General features: G+C 38.0%; 1 protein-coding gene across 2 annotated transcripts in view; it reads left to right on the forward strand.

The window, feature by feature from the left end:
• The window catches only part of HLCS (holocarboxylase synthetase), a 218,594-nt gene extending 201,408 nt beyond the window's left edge, over positions 1-17,186 (forward strand). For both annotated transcript variants that reach the window (XM_039539165.1, XM_039539172.1), the window contains exons 8-11: positions 1,944-2,104; positions 7,432-7,546; positions 11,675-11,888; positions 12,623-17,186. In XM_039539165.1, the coding sequence (XP_039395099.1) occupies positions 1,944-2,104; positions 7,432-7,546; positions 11,675-11,888; positions 12,623-12,794 (662 nt within the window). In that variant the 3' untranslated portion in view covers positions 12,795-17,186. The remainder of the gene's footprint in view (positions 1-1,943; positions 2,105-7,431; positions 7,547-11,674; positions 11,889-12,622) is intronic.
• The last annotated feature ends 156 nt before the right edge of the window (positions 17,187-17,342 follow it).

The raw sequence follows: 17,342 nt of genomic DNA on the forward strand, positions 1-17,342 counted from the left end.
ATAACACACAGGAGCGAGGAGCTCTAGGTATTTTGCTGCCTTCGGCGGCTTGCCCGCGGAGGTCTGCCGAAGCCGCAGGACCAGCGGACCCTCTGCAGGCATGCCGCCGAAAGCAGGCTGCCTGCCGCCCTCGCGGCGACCGGCAGAGCGCCCCCCGTGCTTGCCGCCCCAAGCACGTGCTGGTGCCTGGAGCAGCCCCTGGCAACACATCTCGAACACCAGTTAAGGAACAAGTAACTTTTTTTTTTTTTTTTTTTTTTTTTAGTGCAGTTATGTAACAAAAAAAATCTACATTTGTAAGTTGCACTTTCATGATAGAGATTGCACTACAGTACTTTGAGGTGTACTGAAAAATACTATTTCTATTGTTTATCATTTTTACAGTGCAAATATTTGTAATAAAAATAATATAAAGTGAGCAGTATGCACTTTGTATTGCGTGTTGTAATTGAAATCAATATACACCTCTACCTCAATATAACGCAGTCCTCGGGATCCAGAAAATCTTACCGCGTTATAGGTGAAACCGCGTTATATCGGGGTAGCGGCGGCAGGGCTCTGATGGTGATTTAAAGGGCCTGGGGCTCCTCGCAGCGGCCAGAGCTCCGAGCCCTTTAAATCGCCACCCAAGCCCCGCTGCTGGAGCCCCAGGGTAGCGGCGGCAGGGCTCCAACAGTGATTTAAAGAGCCCCGGGCTTCGGCCGCTGCGGGGAACCCTGGGCCCTTTCAATCTGCGCCTGAGCCCCACTGCTGCATATAATACGGTAAAGCAGCCCCGCCCCTCAGACCGCTGCTTTACCGTGTTATATCCAGATTTGTGTTATATCGGGTCATGTTATATCGGGGTAGAGGTGTATTTGAAAATTTAGAAAAACATCCAAAAATATTTAATAAATTTCTATTGGTATTCTATTGTTTAACAGTGCAATTAAAACTACGATTAATCACAATAATTTTTTTAAATCATGGCTAATTTTTTTGAGTTAATCGTGCGAGTTAACTGCGATTAATCGACAGCCCTAATTTATAGACACAAAGAAAAAATATTTTTGGAGAGCTCAGGGGGTTGATAATCGGATAGCAGTTTTTCCCCCTTTTACTCTTACTAATCTGAATCCAGCCCAAGTTAGAAATGACCAGAAGTAATCTCCTGGATGTTTAGTGGCTTACATAGAAATAATTGGTGGCATTGTTTTAATTCCTACTGAAAAGTCTTCCATATGGCACAAACTGCCATAACCACAGTTGGTACTGAACCAAACCAGAACCAAAACTCCCATTGATTTCATTGCAGTAGGACTGGGCCTTGAATTGACATGGAGCAGTGGTTCTTAACCTGCAGCCCACAGGTCACTTGCAGCCCAATCAGCACACAGCTGTGTCTCATGTGACATCCTCAGGATCAGACACTGAGCATGTTTTTTGTGTGGGTGTGACCCATATAACACACAAAATGCTACAAATGTGGCCCACAATGGTAAATAGGTTGAGAACTACATGCATGGACTCTGTTCTGTGGATAGATAGAAGGCTTCAATCTCCAGGAACGTTTCACAAGTACTTTTTTATTTAAAACCAAACATAAGTCGTTCATAAAAACATGATATACAAGATACCAAGGAATTTTGGGGAACATATCGTGTGCAATGCTTTTGATTTCTTTATGAAGTTTCTATAAACATGATTACCTGAACACACATTAACAAAACCAATACTTTAAAATAGCTATAAAATTGAATGTAGTTTTTCTTTGAAATAAGCTGGAACAGTTTTAGAGCCCTCCTTGTAGATTTTTTCAAATGGGTGCTATTTTTGAATAAACTAATTCTTATGCTGCTGCTTTCTACATCAACTAGTGTGAACTTTGTAAAAACAAAACAAAAAACCCTCACGATTTCTCTGTCTTACGTGTTTGTTTATTCAGTGTTGTGGATTTTTTTCAGGTCGTGGTGGAAATGTCTGGCTCAGTCCTGTGGGATGTGCTCTATCAACATTACATGTTTCCATTCCTTTGTGTTCCCAGCTGGGACAGAGAATTCCTTTTATTCAGCACCTGGTGTCCCTGGCTGTGGTGGAATCGGTGCGATCAATACCTGGATATCAGGTATCTAATTTTAATTCATTTTAATATTCCTATTATTTTCACATTTCATTGAGTTCAGTCTTTAACCTGACCTTCATAACTAGGTTGTGTCATTGAAACCATAGATCAGTGATACTCAAACTGAGGCTCACAAGCCGCAAGTGACTCTTTAATGTGTCTACTCTGGCTCTTTGCAGAACATGATATTAAAACACTGTATGATTTAATTATTAACCAATCAGGATGCTTTTGCTATGTTATTAACCAAAAATAATAATACTTGGTCAGTCATTTTGCTGTGTGAATTTTTATATATATATTACATATATATAAAAAATAAAATGTTAAAAACTAAATATTTCTTGTCATACCGTTTAAATATTAATACATAGTATCATAGTAAATGCAACAATAAATTCACACTACTGTGCCTCTTTTGGGTAATGTTGATCCCTAAATTGTCTCCTGAACCGCTGAGGTCTGAGTATCACTGCCAATGAGTTTAGCTCTTTAGTAATACTGGATTGTATAATTGCTGTGTGATTAAAAGAATGGATGGATTTAGCCTTCTGATTCATTTATATGTGTTTTTAATAGATCTGGTGCTTGCAAAGTGAGTGCCTGCTATTGATTAGATTGAGTCTAGCAAACTCATTTCACTTATAATCTGATGAGCATTTGAGCCTCAGATTCCATCAGTGAAGATGGATTTACCTTTTGCTTTGTCTAAGTGTTGGATTCATTTGTTTTGGTTATGAAAGTGTTGAGGAAAAGTGAGAAGAAAAACGGAACAAAACCGATAAATGCTTTTTTTGTTGGTGCATTTCAGAGTCCACTTGTTCCCTTTTAAAGGATTTTTTCCAAATCTTTCTGAAGATTGAAAACTGATTTTTAAAGAAAAAGTTAAGAGTATTGCTCTCAGGAGGGAATCAAATGTCCTGTCGTCAGTGTTCAAATGAAGAACCAATCTTCTTCTTCACCTCATATATCTCTTTTTTTAATGTTACCATATTCTAATATTTGCTAACTATAAAACTTCAGTATTTTACAGAAGTAGTTAACTAAAGCACATGTTTCCTATATTACTCAAAATGAATGTCTTATGCACATTTACACATGAACTTTATTATAGTGGCACCCAGTAGCTTTGCTGTAGTTTAGGGTCTGTCAGCCCTTCTATTAAAACCTCCTAGCTTCAGCACTTAATAACTTGACTGTAAAAATTGCTCCAGACTGAAATTTTCAATACAAAATCTTTGGCTGGGAAGGTCAGTATTTTTAACTATTGAAAATAAAAGGGGGAGAGGGGTTACTTTTTTAAAGTGTGAGTCCAAAAGCAAAAATAGACATAATAGTTTAAGAATCTTCTTGCTTCTGCACCTCTCTTCATATTGTGGTATATATAGTGGCTACTTTTCAATGAATTTTTTTTTTAAATTAGACTATTCAGGAGTAGCAACTTGATTGACACAATAGATGATGATATTAACACAGAAGGAATGATTGTGTCAATAACATATACAGTTGAGTCTACCAAGTATACATTTATATTTTTAGAATAGCTTGTTCTGACCATAAAGAAGTTGAGTTTATCTTGAAAGAAACACACTCCACCCCCTAAGAATGAATTAACTACATAATTTGGAGCTATTAAATTCCATCAGATCAGTGATCACTAAATTAAGAGGAATCACTAAATATGCTTTGACAGTTTGTCATCATCCTGAACTCAGTGGAAGAAAGGATTTCTGTACTCCATTTGAGATTTTTTTAAAGAAAGGAAATTAAAGACAGGCAATGGATTAAAACAATGTTAAGAGTCTGACTCAAATCCATGAAAGCAAAGAAATTCAAAGTTAAATCTGAAACTCTATTCTTAAATTGCCCCATTGGACCTAGGGTAATGCAAGGCTCTCCACGTGGTGGATGAACATATATGCCATATGAGCTTCAGTAGCTAGGAACAATGGGCTACGTTATGGATGAGGTTTCAATCTTAGTTCTACATTTCCATACCTTTTTGCATGTCAGACCTTTATTATTACTTTAACATACTTTTAATGTTGTTTTATTATGCTCAAATTCCATTCCGGAATTTTCATACAAAAATATCAAATGTACGTGTCTCAGTTTATCAGTCAGTCATTTTTGGGGCTGTGTCTTTAGTGTTCACAGTTCTAAATGGACAGCAGTTCAAGCTACTGTCCACAGTTCTGGATTCTCAGTGGGAAAATCTGACAATTCAATTCAGTTTCATTTGCAGATAACAGTGCTCTGAATACAAACAAACCTTATGTACTAGATATTTTCTACTGTCCCTGACTCAGAACAGTATTTAGGAGCCAGTATATAACTTACAAATAAAAATAACATGTCACCACTACATGTAACCTGCTAAATCAGTGCAAAATAATGCATTGTATTTTATATTTTGACAGTAAATCCTTTGGAAACAATGGTCATTATGCAGCAGCTCGTCTTGCCTCATTATATTACAACAAAAAACTCACGTCACCACTATAGTTCATCTTGAAAATTAGTACTATAGTAGAAATATCTGCTGTTCTCCATATCCATCAGTTAGTTCCTTAGCAGTACAAATATCTGTGGTCTATTGGCTTGTCTACTTGGGAAGTTAGTGCAAAACAGGCTGGGGTGTAAATTTAAAGCGCAATTGCTATGGTGCCCTAGGTCACCACATGGCACTCTCATTCTGGACTAAGGACTTGGCTACACTTGAGAGTTGCAGCGCTGGCGGAGGCTTTCCAGCGCTGCAGCTTAGTAACTGTCCACACCTGCAAGGCACATCCAGCGCTGCAACTCCCTGGCTGCAGCGCTGGCTGTACACCTGGTTTGCTTGAGGTGTAACGAGTGCAGCGCTGGTGATGCAGTGCTGCTCGTCAGGTGTGGCCACACACCAGCGCTATTATTGGCCTCCAGGGTATTAGGAGATATCCCAGAATGCTTTTAACTAAATTACTCTCTTTGTTTTGTTATGCAGCCTCTCTTTGTTTTGTTGTGAACTCGGGGCTCCGGGAGCTGCTTATCTAAAAAACAAACACAAGTTCCTGTTTGCCGTGATCAATCTATAACTGACTGTGAACAATCAAATGAGATATCCCCCTGCCTGGCTTATTCACAGGGGTTGAGTGTTTGCTTGATGAGAGAAACAGCGGGGGCGGGGCGGAGAAAGGGAGTCCATTGGAGCAACTGCTTATCTGGTCTGCAGGCTGTTTGCAGTTAAGAGTAAGGGGTCGGGAAAATTTTCTGATTTTGCAAGGCAGGGAGCTGATACACCGTGTCGGCTCCAAAAATCCACTCTCTCTCTCTCCCCCGCTCCCTGTCACACTACACCCCACCCCCCTCTTTTGAAAAGCACGTTGCTGCCACTGAATGCTGGGATAGCTGCCCATAATGCATCACTCCCAACAGCGCTGCAAATGTGGCCACACTGCAGCGCTGGTAGCTGTGAGTGTGGCCACACACCAGCGCTTTCCCTACACAGCTGTACGACCAGCGCTGTAACTCCCAGCGCTGCAACTCTCAAGTGTAGCCAAGCCCTTAGAGTGTCTTTGTGTGGTTAAATTTAATGTATTTTAAAGTGGAGTTAGTGTGAAATAGCTATTGCGTTTTTAATTCACACCCTAACTTTTTCCACACTAACTTTCCCATGTAGACAAGCTAGCAATGTGTATTTTTCAAACTCCTGAGTCTGTTAGTTTATTTACTCAGAGTAATGACCTGCACAGGATGCCTTGAGAAGATCTGTTAATCCTGACATACTGAATGGCTTAGCTGTGGCATGCTTTGAAAACTGTATGTCCAAAGAATCTTCTGTAAATCTGCACTGAAATGTGGATAGTCAAGTGCTTGTGGTAATGAATATGAACTAGTGATGTTCTCTTACAATTTTGTATGGTACCAGAATAAGTTAGCATTTCCTGTACAGATATGCAGAGACATCTGTGTAATGGAATCCTCCCTGGCCTTTAAATCTGTCAGGAAAGTAGACATAGACCCAGGTGCAGTTTTCACACATCCTGTAAAAGGATTTCATGATCTACAAAAGGAGAGGGTGTAACCAGATTCTTGTAGTCATGGAGCACCTCCCATTATTTGCCTCTTGGGATCCAGTCATATGCAGTTTTTTAAGCTCCAGGAAGCACATTTGCTTTCTTTTTACATTTAAGTAGCTGGTGCAAAGTTTAATTCAGTTCTGTGGCTTTAACAAAAACTTCTCTATTGCAATGGAATGGTGTCATATGATGCAGTTTGTGTTTCCAATACCATGATATAGATTGAACATAGCTGCATAAAACGTGAATATTTTTAGGACTATTTACATAGTTAATTGTGAACTGGAATTTTCTCCTGACTGCTGAATTTCCTTCCTGATCTTCAAGATGTCATTGCCTCCCTGTCTGATTTCTTTCTGTAAGGACCTTGCGATATAGTTGTTCTGTTCATTGTGGGCAGTTCTAGGCGTGTTTAGCAAAGTTGACTTTCTTTAATAGATCATTTCTATCCTGAAACAAATTTTTATGGCGAATAAAGAAATTCAACAAATTTGTTCATATACTAATAGATCGAAAGACTAGAAAGGACCATTGTGATCATGTAGTCTGACACAAGCCAAGGAATTTCCCCAAAATAATTCCTTTTAAACTTTAGTTTCTTTGCTTAAAAAATCCAATCTTGATTTCAAAATTGCCAGTTATATACAATCCCCGTAACTCTTGGTAAATTGTTCCAATGGTTAATTACCTATTGTCTGTGATTTTGAGATTTTTAGGGAAGACCTCTGCCAAGTCACTTTGCAGTCCCTATTTTTGATTATATATAGTTCCTGCAAGCCATTAGTATCTACTGTATAGCTTATTACTAAATAACTACTCTCAGCTGTCTGTGATTGCTGCCAGCCTTCATAATAAACCACCACAAAACTTGGGCTAGGTCAAGGCGTCCAGAAGATGCAGAGTCCCCTACAGATATTTACTTTATTTGGAGTTGAGGAGTAAGCCTCAAGAAAGAGTTTTTCAAGGTGAAAATACCAACTTTCTCCTTGATATTTGGATTTTTGACAGTCATGAGTTTCCATCTTAATGTTGTTATACTTACCAGAGTACCTCAAATGTGTGCTTAGTTATAAAAACTCAAATTCAAAATATAGTTCTGTGTCTGACTCATTGTTCTGTAAAACATTTTGATCTACTTTAATTAAGAAAGAACTAAATTATCATGTTCCAAGGTAGCAGAGAGAGATGGCATTAGCAGAAATACTGAGTGATGGCAGTCTTTATAAAAGAATAGCATAATATGGTTATATACATATACATTTATTTCTTTAGGATATTGACCTGCGAGTGAAGTGGCCAAATGATATTTACTACAGTGACCTAATGAAGCTTGGTGGGGTTCTGGTAAATTCTACACTTATGGGAGACACATTTCACATACTTATTGGTAAGTGTCTAAATTATTTTCAGGCTTGTCAGGCCATTTTTTCTAAAGCTATTTAATTATTCTTAATGTCCTATACGAGTTCAAACTACAAGAACAAGAGCAAATGAGAAGTGGGTATGCAAACCATGATATTCACAAAACACAAAAAATAGATGTCTTCAGTGATCTATAACATTCCATATGGCTGGCCAGGAGAAGCTAAACACAAGCATCAGGACTGATATAGAAGATTTTGAAGAATTAAAAATAACAGGATGAAAATTGTCTTTCACACTGAGTCACAAAGTTAGGGTACCATGGAGAAAAGTTTACTATATTTTTAATGTTTTTTCCTATCTAATAAGCATGCTATGTCTTTTCCTTTCTCCATGAAGTGAGGAGTAGACTAGATCTGTCATGTGCCCAGGAGCAAACTCTGTGCTCTGTAGGGAGTTCCAGAATGTCCTGCCTCCTCAAAGCAATTCTTTATCTTTTGATAAGTCTAAAAACTACATAGAAGTTCCTTGACAAATCCAGAATGTTAAGACAGGGAGATTATTATTGTTGTTTAGTATTGGTACATAGCACAACATATGTGCACAGTATTTTACAGAGCGAATGAAGACATGGTTCCTACTCAGATGGCTTAAAGATCCAAACAAGTTACACAGTTTAAGTCAAAAACAACAAGGAGTCCTTGTGGCATAATTTATTTGGGAATAAGCTTTCGTGGGCTATAACCCACTCCATGCATCTGATGAAGTGGGTTCTAGTCCACGAAAGCTTATGCCCAAATAAATGTGTTAGTCTCTAAGGTGCCGCAAGGACTCCTCATTGTTTTTGCTGATACAGACTAACACGGCTACCACTCTGAAACAGTTTAAGTTAGTCATTTCTTTTCTCTTCAGCGTAGTTGCAGCCATTGCATCTTCTGTTGAACTCATACCTTTGAAAGGCAATTTTCTTTTTTAATGAATTTAAGAGAATGGAAGGGCCTGTGAGACAGTTATGAAGCCTTCTCTGTCTTTTAGAGCATTTGGTCCTTCCATATGTTTTTTTCGGAGCCATTCTAACCCAAGGATAATACCTACAAAAGAATTTATCATCTAAAGACAAGAAGGTAAAACCCATCTTAAAAATAAATAAATAAAAACACCTTTTTTGTAGCAATTACTTCTCTTGACTCATTACATTTCAGTGTTAGACATGGAGCTGCTAAATAAATGCACCAAAAAATTCCAATTCAAATTGGAACTTATTCATTCCATCCTCTTAGTCATCTCCAGTGGAGACTTCATGACAAAAGTAGGTCTGGAAAGAGGGTACACATTAAAACCTTAGTTTTATGAACTAATTGGCGATTAAGGAGTTCAAGAAATGCAAAAATTCATAAAATTGGAAATCTAAAAATTACAGCAAGTTCCGTTCATAAGTTAATTTATCAGTTGTCAGTGATAGTGTATGTAAGGAATGGTGGCAAATGGATGTAGTGTGCCCAATTTGTCTAGGAGAGAACTTCTTCTCTTCTTTGCCACAGAATCTCTCATTTTTTTTCAGCTCTATACAGCCACTTGAATGTTGGCTGAAGGCATGTTCAGTGGCAAAAAAATTGTTACTATAACCTGTTGTTCATAAAGTCAGTGTTCATAAAATCAGAGTTCTGTTGTATTTTCATTTACTAATCAGACCCTCTAAATTGGAAGTTCCTGAGATTCCTGTACCAGTGTCTGCACTACCAATAGAAGGTTCTTTTCTGTCTGACTACCCTCTCCCTCTTTTCCTCCAAGGAATATGTGTCTGGTAACAGTATTGAGTGTATTGGTGACAGCATTTAGAGTACAGAGTAATCTACCCATTCTTAGATTAGTAGCATGGTCAAACTCCTACAACTCAATATGCAAAATGTGCCATCCGTTTTCTACAGACACATGGCTTCATTGTAAACCAAGTTGAGTGATCTAATTCCAATTAAACTTATTCAATATGTGGGGGGTGTTAATAAATACCAAGAGCCAACAAAGTCTGTATAGCAGGACAAAGTATCAGAGGGGTAGCCATGTTAGTCTGTATCCACAAAAACAATGAGGAGTCCGGTGGCACCTTAAAAACCAACAGATTTATTTGGGCATAAGCTTTTGTGGTTAAAAAAACCTCACTACTTCAGATGCATGGAGTGAAAATTACAGATACAGGCATAAATATATATTGGCACACGAAGAGAAGGGAGTTACCTTACAAAACACGGCTACCCCTCTGATAATCTCAACCTTCTAACCCTAGTTATGAGTGGAGAGGGAGGGAGGGCTCTTTCTCCTGTTTTCTGAAAGTCCCATTGAGAATCTAACCCAAAACCTTTTGGTTGAAACTGTTCCACAAATTCGTGTCAAATTCACAGGCAGTCTTGGAACCACTAAAACTGCATTTTTCAGCTAATAAAACAACTGATACTTTGATACTAGGGTTAGAAGGATTAGATTATAAGAGAGGTAGTCGTGTTTTGTAAGGTAACTCCCGTCTCTTCATGTGCCAATATGTATTTATGCCTGTATCAGTAATTTTCACTCCATGCATCTGAAGAAGTGGGTTTTTTACCCACGAAAGCTTATGCCCAAATAACTCTGTTAGCCTTTAAGGTGCCACCGGACTCCTCGTTGTTTTTTGTATCAGGACAAAGATCCTCTCTGCCAGGGAACCCAGCTGAATTTAAGTGTCCATCTCAGAAGCAGACAAGGCCAAAGACAAACTCTTTAACTAACTGGCATTACCAGGTTTTCTAACCATGACAGGTCACTCATTTCATATATCCTATGAAGAGATTTCTAAGGCTTCAGTCTGATCCTCTGCTCACATGTTTGTCAGGCTCTGCAAGATAGGTGATGTTTTCTCTTTTGCTGTCACAGGTTTTTGGAAAAAATCTTGAAATTGATAGTACATTAGTAGCTAAGGTCTTTATTCATATGTACTATGTTTGAGTGCAAATAGCTGTGTTTGAGTTGTTTACTTCTTATCATATTGTGTTAATTTTTCTCATTTTCTTGTTAGATATTCCACTTCTCCCTACTTCCAGTGGTATTGATATATTTTGCTGGATATTACTGTAGATCTTTCTTTTGTGTGCATATTCTAGTTATTTAAAAAAGAAAAAAAGTAATTTAGTTCCTGAAGAGAACCTTCTCTCTCCAGATAATTCTGGGTGAATTAATTCCATGTTTTCATGATCTCATTAAGTTTATAAAATAATATAATCTACGGCTTCCTACAGAAGAAGGCAGTTTACTCCTGAGCCTGAGTGACAAGTCTGGCCTAACTGCACAGGGAAAGGAAAATCCACATTATATGGGGGGAAGGAGGGAATAAATAGTTAATACAAGATTTTCTTACATCTCTCAAAGCCTGTTTGAGGAGGCTGCAAGAAAGGTCCCCAAGAGCCATATAATAAGAATGGCTTTTTGCCAACAGTATCCTAGCTGGAGAGATCTCAGTGAGAAACTTGAGGCTTCAAAAGGATATTATGGCAAGACAGCTTAAACTATCTGGAGTCTAACCCTGAAAGTCTGACTCTGCAGGGCTTTTCCCAGAAAGCCAATTGCTGACTTATGAGCTGAGGAAAAAAGGCTTATTTTCCAGAATGTGAAATCAGTTAACTGTAGTAAATAGAAGAGACTCTTGTCACATTCTAGGCTGCTAGATTCATAGTGTGGTTAATCGTCTGCTTTCAGATAGTTTGGTAGCTGGCTGTCAATACCACAATTTAAGGGATTTTCAGTTTATTATTGGCAGTCGAGACAGCACAGCTAGCACTTCCCTTATTCCTAAATCTTCACTTTAGTCACAAGTTAGGAGTTTGGTAGGATGGCATTTTCTTGATGGGACTGTATTGGGGCTATTTGAACTGGCATTTATTGGCAGAAAGGAGTTTAAGGGAGGATGTGGACATAAATGTTAACTAGGCTCTGAGTGTAATTAGCTGCATACGTGGATTTGGGAATGCAAGAGATTGATGAAAAACGGTACAATGGTGGGAAAATCCTTTATGAAAACCTTTAGAAAACTTTGCACCAAATGATCGAAGACAGTGCAAATGCATTTGTTATATGATAAGAAATAGGCAATATTTCCTACTCCGCGCTCTTGATTTTTCTTTCTCAGGCTATGGATTTAATGTGAATAATAGCAATCCCACCATATGCATCAATGATCTCATCATGGAGTACAATAAGAAAAATATGACAAAACTAAGGTCCTTAACAGTAGACTACCTGATTGCTAGGAGTGTAACTGTGCTGGAAAGACTGATAGACATATTTCAGGAAAAAGGACCTGATGGAGTTCTTCCCTTATATTATAAATACTGGATACATGCGTAAGTATAGCTGTCTCTTCTATTCATCTTTTCCTAAACTTTCCCTTTAGAGAATTGGGAATAACTCATAGATGTCTTGCCTTGCACTGTGAATGTTCCACTAGATTGCCTTTTCAAGCAGTAGTGACTTAGTTGGGTTTTACGTAAGAGCATACTTTCAGTATTTATATTGGTGTTAGAATAGCATAGATCAAAATGTTAATGTATTGGCATTTATTACAAAACTTTGTTAGGCATCTTGCATGTACCATCTCATGAAACAATGAGAATATTTGGGGTTTTATAGCTATTTGTTTTGCTTATGTTGAAATTGTGCTGTACTAATTTATCAAAAATTACGTTGTAAAAATAGTGTGAATTTTAACCATGCATTCTGCAAAAGGGGGTCTAAGGAGAAAATAAAGGAGCTCTACTGAAGGTCATTATTATCTCTAAAGATTCAGAGAAATGAGGAATAACACTGACTTTATAGAAGACTCAATGCTCTCTCTCTATAGTATTTATCATGATTACTGTTTGTTAGTCATCCTTGTTGAATTGTTTTTATAACTGATATAAAATTCACAACCAGCTCTGGTGAATTTCAACCAGTTTCATTTTCATTTAGTTTCAGAGGAGGGAAAAGTTCACATGTAACAATATAATGGGTTACTTTTGTGACGTGTTCCAAGTTTATTTTTAAATAATTAACTGGTGCTCCCTTTTCTTTTCTTTTTTTTCTTTTTTTCTTGTAGTGGTAGGCACGTCCGTCTCTGGAGTGAAGAGGGCCCATTAGCATGGATAGTTGGAATAGATGATTGTGGATTCCTTCAAGTTCATGAGGAAGGCAAAGGTGTAGAGTCTGTGCACCCAGATGGCAACTCATTTGACATGCTGAAAAACCTTATTATCTCAAAGCAGCAGTAGACCTTAGAGTTGGTGAAAAAGCTGCTCTAAAAAGATTGTTCAGTATTCAGCACCTAGCAGCTGATCTTGGCTATACACAATATATCAAACTGGAATGATTTGGAGGTGAAGTGTAAAAGCTACATATAGCATTTTACATTATTATTTAATTTCTGCTGTGTTTTCTAGCCAGTGGCCCTAAGGACCAGTTAGTATTTTCTATGCATTTTTCATGTTGCATATTTTTAAGCATAGAGGTGAGAGGTAGCTTATGATTAAGAGAAATCAGTTTTTACCAGTCTTTAGTTTCTTCTTTCTTAACATGGATAGCTTAGTTGAAAGTTGCTACAAAAGTTAGTTATCATCCCATTACTGGAGACCCGTAATCTTTCGCTAATTGCTATTTCTTTAAAAATTCACTAATGGTATTGTTTGTTGTAAGCATTTACAGTAGGGAGGTATTTGCAAAGGAATATGTTAAGCTCATCATTAATTCAATATATTTAAGAAACTAAAAAGACTGCATATATTTGTTTTTAAAAAAATGTGTTTGAATAATGCATCTGTTGTGGTTTTGCTTTGGGTATAAGCAGTAAAATGTTTAAAATACTTACTATGAGATTTTAAAGAAATGAGTTCTGCTGATGTCAGCTGTGGAGGGGACTCGTGGAAGAACTCACCACACACCCATAAGGGAAAGTGGGAAGAATTCTGCAAGTTTATTAAGTTAACTGTATACTCACTGTATACTTAGATTATAGTCCCTCCCACCCTTTAGAAATAACGAGCAACTTTGCTGATTTGGCTCTGCTCCCAGTGGGCTTCTATATCCTTTCATCATTCTGTAGCTGGATCTCTGGCCTGTGGGCCCTTTGCACCTCTCTTGTGGTGGCCTTATGCTTGGACTTCCCCACCAGCAGTGCCTGTGAACTGGGTTAATTTATAACTCCCAAGATATAGATATTTTCTGGTTTTCTTAGCCTGTTAATTAGCTCTGATTCTTAGTAAATCACCCCATTCCTCCTTGTATCATGGTCTTTCTTTCAAGAGCTCTTAACCCTCCACAAGAATTGCCTACCATATATGCAATTAGTGAATCACTTAGTTGTCATCCCCTATGCTATTGGCCATCAAACACTCAGTTCAAGAATTGATATCAGTGTTGACTGTACTTCACTCAGTCCCTGAGAGGTGAACCCCATCCAAATGATGAAATACGAAAAGGAACCTTGTTCTTAAGGTCTCCTCTGCTAGCAACTACTCCAGTGAGAACCTCTGTTCCTACCATATCTCTAAAATCTCTTTTATTGTACTTCCATACTATTTCCCAAAGCAAGCCTCCTATTGTGGTGTTAATAATTGAACCCAAGGAATTTAAGGATTGTTTACTTGGAAGTGCCCTGCAGTCAGGCCTCCAACCTTACCTAATTGCTGTAGAGGCTGGGTCAGATACAGTAGATAAGACAGTATGTGACTGGAGGGCATAGGCGAGAAGCTGAACTTGAGCTCCGAACTGCGCGGATATGCTTTCAGGTTCTTCTCCTGGACCAGTCAAATTTTCATTTACAGCCTGGTCACCTGAGCAATGACTTCAAGCCAATCACCACACATCAATAGACATCAGGTGTGACCTGGCCAATAGCCAGCTATGTCTCCTACTGTGGACTGCCATTGGTTATTACTACACCCTTCCCTTAGGAAGTTTGGCTCAACCAAGTGGGTTCTCACAAATACATTCCTGTCTTCTAGCCAGAAATGGAACTTATGGGTTAAAGTTCACTTCATAAATAACCAATATAAGGAGATCAGCTCAATTACAAATCCAAGAAATCGTAAAGGAGAGTTGGCCTGTAATGGTAGATTAGAGTAATCCTGATTTACTGGGATTTGGATGCTTTGTCAGTAAATTGCTAGCGATTAAGTTTTCTGTGTATTTAAAGTGAGGATTTTGCCCTCCATGTCATAGTTTCTCTCACTTTCTGCCTTACAAAACAGTCAGTTTCTTGCATCAGACAGGACTGCACACCAAAAAATGATAGAAGTAACACAACTGAGACTAAATATTGAATGACTTATTTAATATACTATGTTTAAACAATAATGCCCAACTTCCCTCTCACAAGATTTTGGTTAGATTTTAATACTACTTTGGGCTGGGAACTTTTGACTACTGACTTATAGATATACATGAGTATTTATTTTTAATACTCAAATTTAAGTTTGAGCTACTAATCTTAAATACTGAGAGGAACTCTTGCAATGTAGTGTTGTCTACTCTTCTTCTCTACCTTTTCTTTATACAGTTTATGAACGATGCATGTTGCTACTTGTCAACTGCAGAATTTTGATATTGCTTTTTACTCCTTGCCAGCATCCGCAGCTATAAACAGTGAAAAGAAAATTCAACAATGCTCTTGGTTCTTCTTGGTCTGGTTTATTTCATCATGAAAACCTTCCCTTAATGCAGAGCAGTACATTCCCAATCTCACTCTTGTGTAGCTGAATTAATCTAGAAAACTGCTGTTTGTGGTACAGTCCTTAATATAAAACCTGACTGGCACTATCAGGGCACAGTCAGGCAGCCTTTTTGTAAAGCAGAATTAACACACTTACGGGCATATGATACCACTGATTTTTTTTTGTCTGAATGTGACTTACATTTGAAATGTGACAATATATGGCCCATACTGTAGTGAGATCAGTAGCAGCAGTAGTTCTTCTGAAAATTTCCATATGAGATTAACCTGAAACACAGTCCCCTGATTGAAATACACCCAAACTTCAGGAAATTTGGATCCAGATTTGAATGTGGTAGCATGCCCTCATCTCGGTCATGGACTGATCCAAAACCCTGGGTACAAACACCCCAAAACATTGGGAACATTTGGATCAACATCTAGGTCCAAAATGTGCAGTTTAAGCCCATGTAACACTTTACAGAATCCTATTTCTGCATATAGATGTACTGATACAGACCTGTCTGCCTTCCTGGAGCATCATTGACTTCTTTGGGACTCTGCATAGGAATGTAGGCCTGCCCACATGGGTTGGTAGGGCTGCATGGGTATAAATACCTCCCACCCCGCCCACACACACTCTTTCGGTCAGCAGGAGGGTAATGCAGCAACCCTCAACTGACCTGGGCCCAACTGCTTTCTGCCCTTCCTGTCAGTACCTGAAAACTGCCCCTTTCTCCCCATCTGCTGAAAGGGAGCTGTTAAAGGGGCAACACCCCTTTTCCTCCAGCTAGCCAGACCAAGACCCACTTGCATGAATGTTGCAGTAGGCGCATTATCCCAATAAAAAGACTAAGGGGGGAAATGTACTTGTGGGCAGAGCTGAGTGTCTATAAAACTTCACTTAGCTGAAATGCCACAGGACCTGTAGAGCAGGCAGATAGATATCTTCAACTATATAATAAAATGCCAATAGTCTTTCATAGCTCCTGTCGTTGCTTTTTGGATTTCCGTGGGGGGTTCTTAATGAAAACCATATTTTGTTTATGTTTTACGCTGTAATGCTATTCTGGACATGTCTGCATTGGAAAAATTATTTAATTTCCTTTTTGTAAATGAAAACGAATGAAGTGTGGACATGTCAGAGCATAAGTAGATCGTGTGGGAATACAACTTTTCCTTTACGCTTTTTAATGGCTTGTTCTCGTGTATACAAGACTACCTATTGTCTTGAGAGGGGAAAAACAGCCTTCAGTTGGATGAAATATTTGTCATAAACCTGACTTTTGCTTCAGATGTACCACATAATTTTACAAAGCAAATTCCTGTTTTATGCAGAACAGCTGAGTAAGGCCATTCTGACCAGCAGCTGTCACTGTCAAGAAAGCCTTTTTATTCTACACTCATCTTAAGGTATATGGGGAACACAGTCGGTAATCTCACTGTTTTTATGCCAAACTTTTTTTTTTTTTTACACAAAAGTCAGAGTTTTTATATAACTACTACTTTTTCTTATTTAAAAAAATCCCTATTCAAATTAGATAAAGCATAGAAATATGTACGGGCAAAGGTGGAAAGTCAGCCATCCCAAAATGTGGTGGTATTAAAATATCTAGATTAGTAAAACACCTATTTCATATTTAGGCTGATGCCACATCTCAAACAATTTTCTCGAAGTGCTGTCAAAAGTATTTTATTATGGTACCCATATTTCTTGCAATTTGAGATTTTCTCCTGCTGTAAATTTGTGATGTATTTAAAATACTCCATTGGTAGGTTTTATTCAGCAGACAGGGTTATTTTCAGTCCTTAAAGATAAGGCTATTTCTATAAAACTGCTATGCATAGTTGGAATAAAATTAATTAAATCCTTGCATTTTATAGTTTGAAAGAATAATCTACGTTATGTTGTCACAGCTTTGATTACAATTAAAAACTCTAAATGTTCAAAAAAATCTCCACTATGTGTCTGTCATTCTTAATGATACCTTATGCTTATATTTAAAAAAAAATCAAACCTATTACTCCTTTGGCTACAGTATTTATTAACATTTCAACAGTTTTGTTTTATATAATAAATAAGCAAAATATGTTTTATATTTTTAGGGAGTAC

This window comes from Mauremys reevesii, linkage group 1 (assembly GCF_016161935.1).
Source record: "Mauremys reevesii isolate NIE-2019 linkage group 1, ASM1616193v1, whole genome shotgun sequence".
In the NCBI taxonomy this organism is placed as follows: Eukaryota; Metazoa; Chordata; order Testudines; family Geoemydidae; genus Mauremys; species Mauremys reevesii.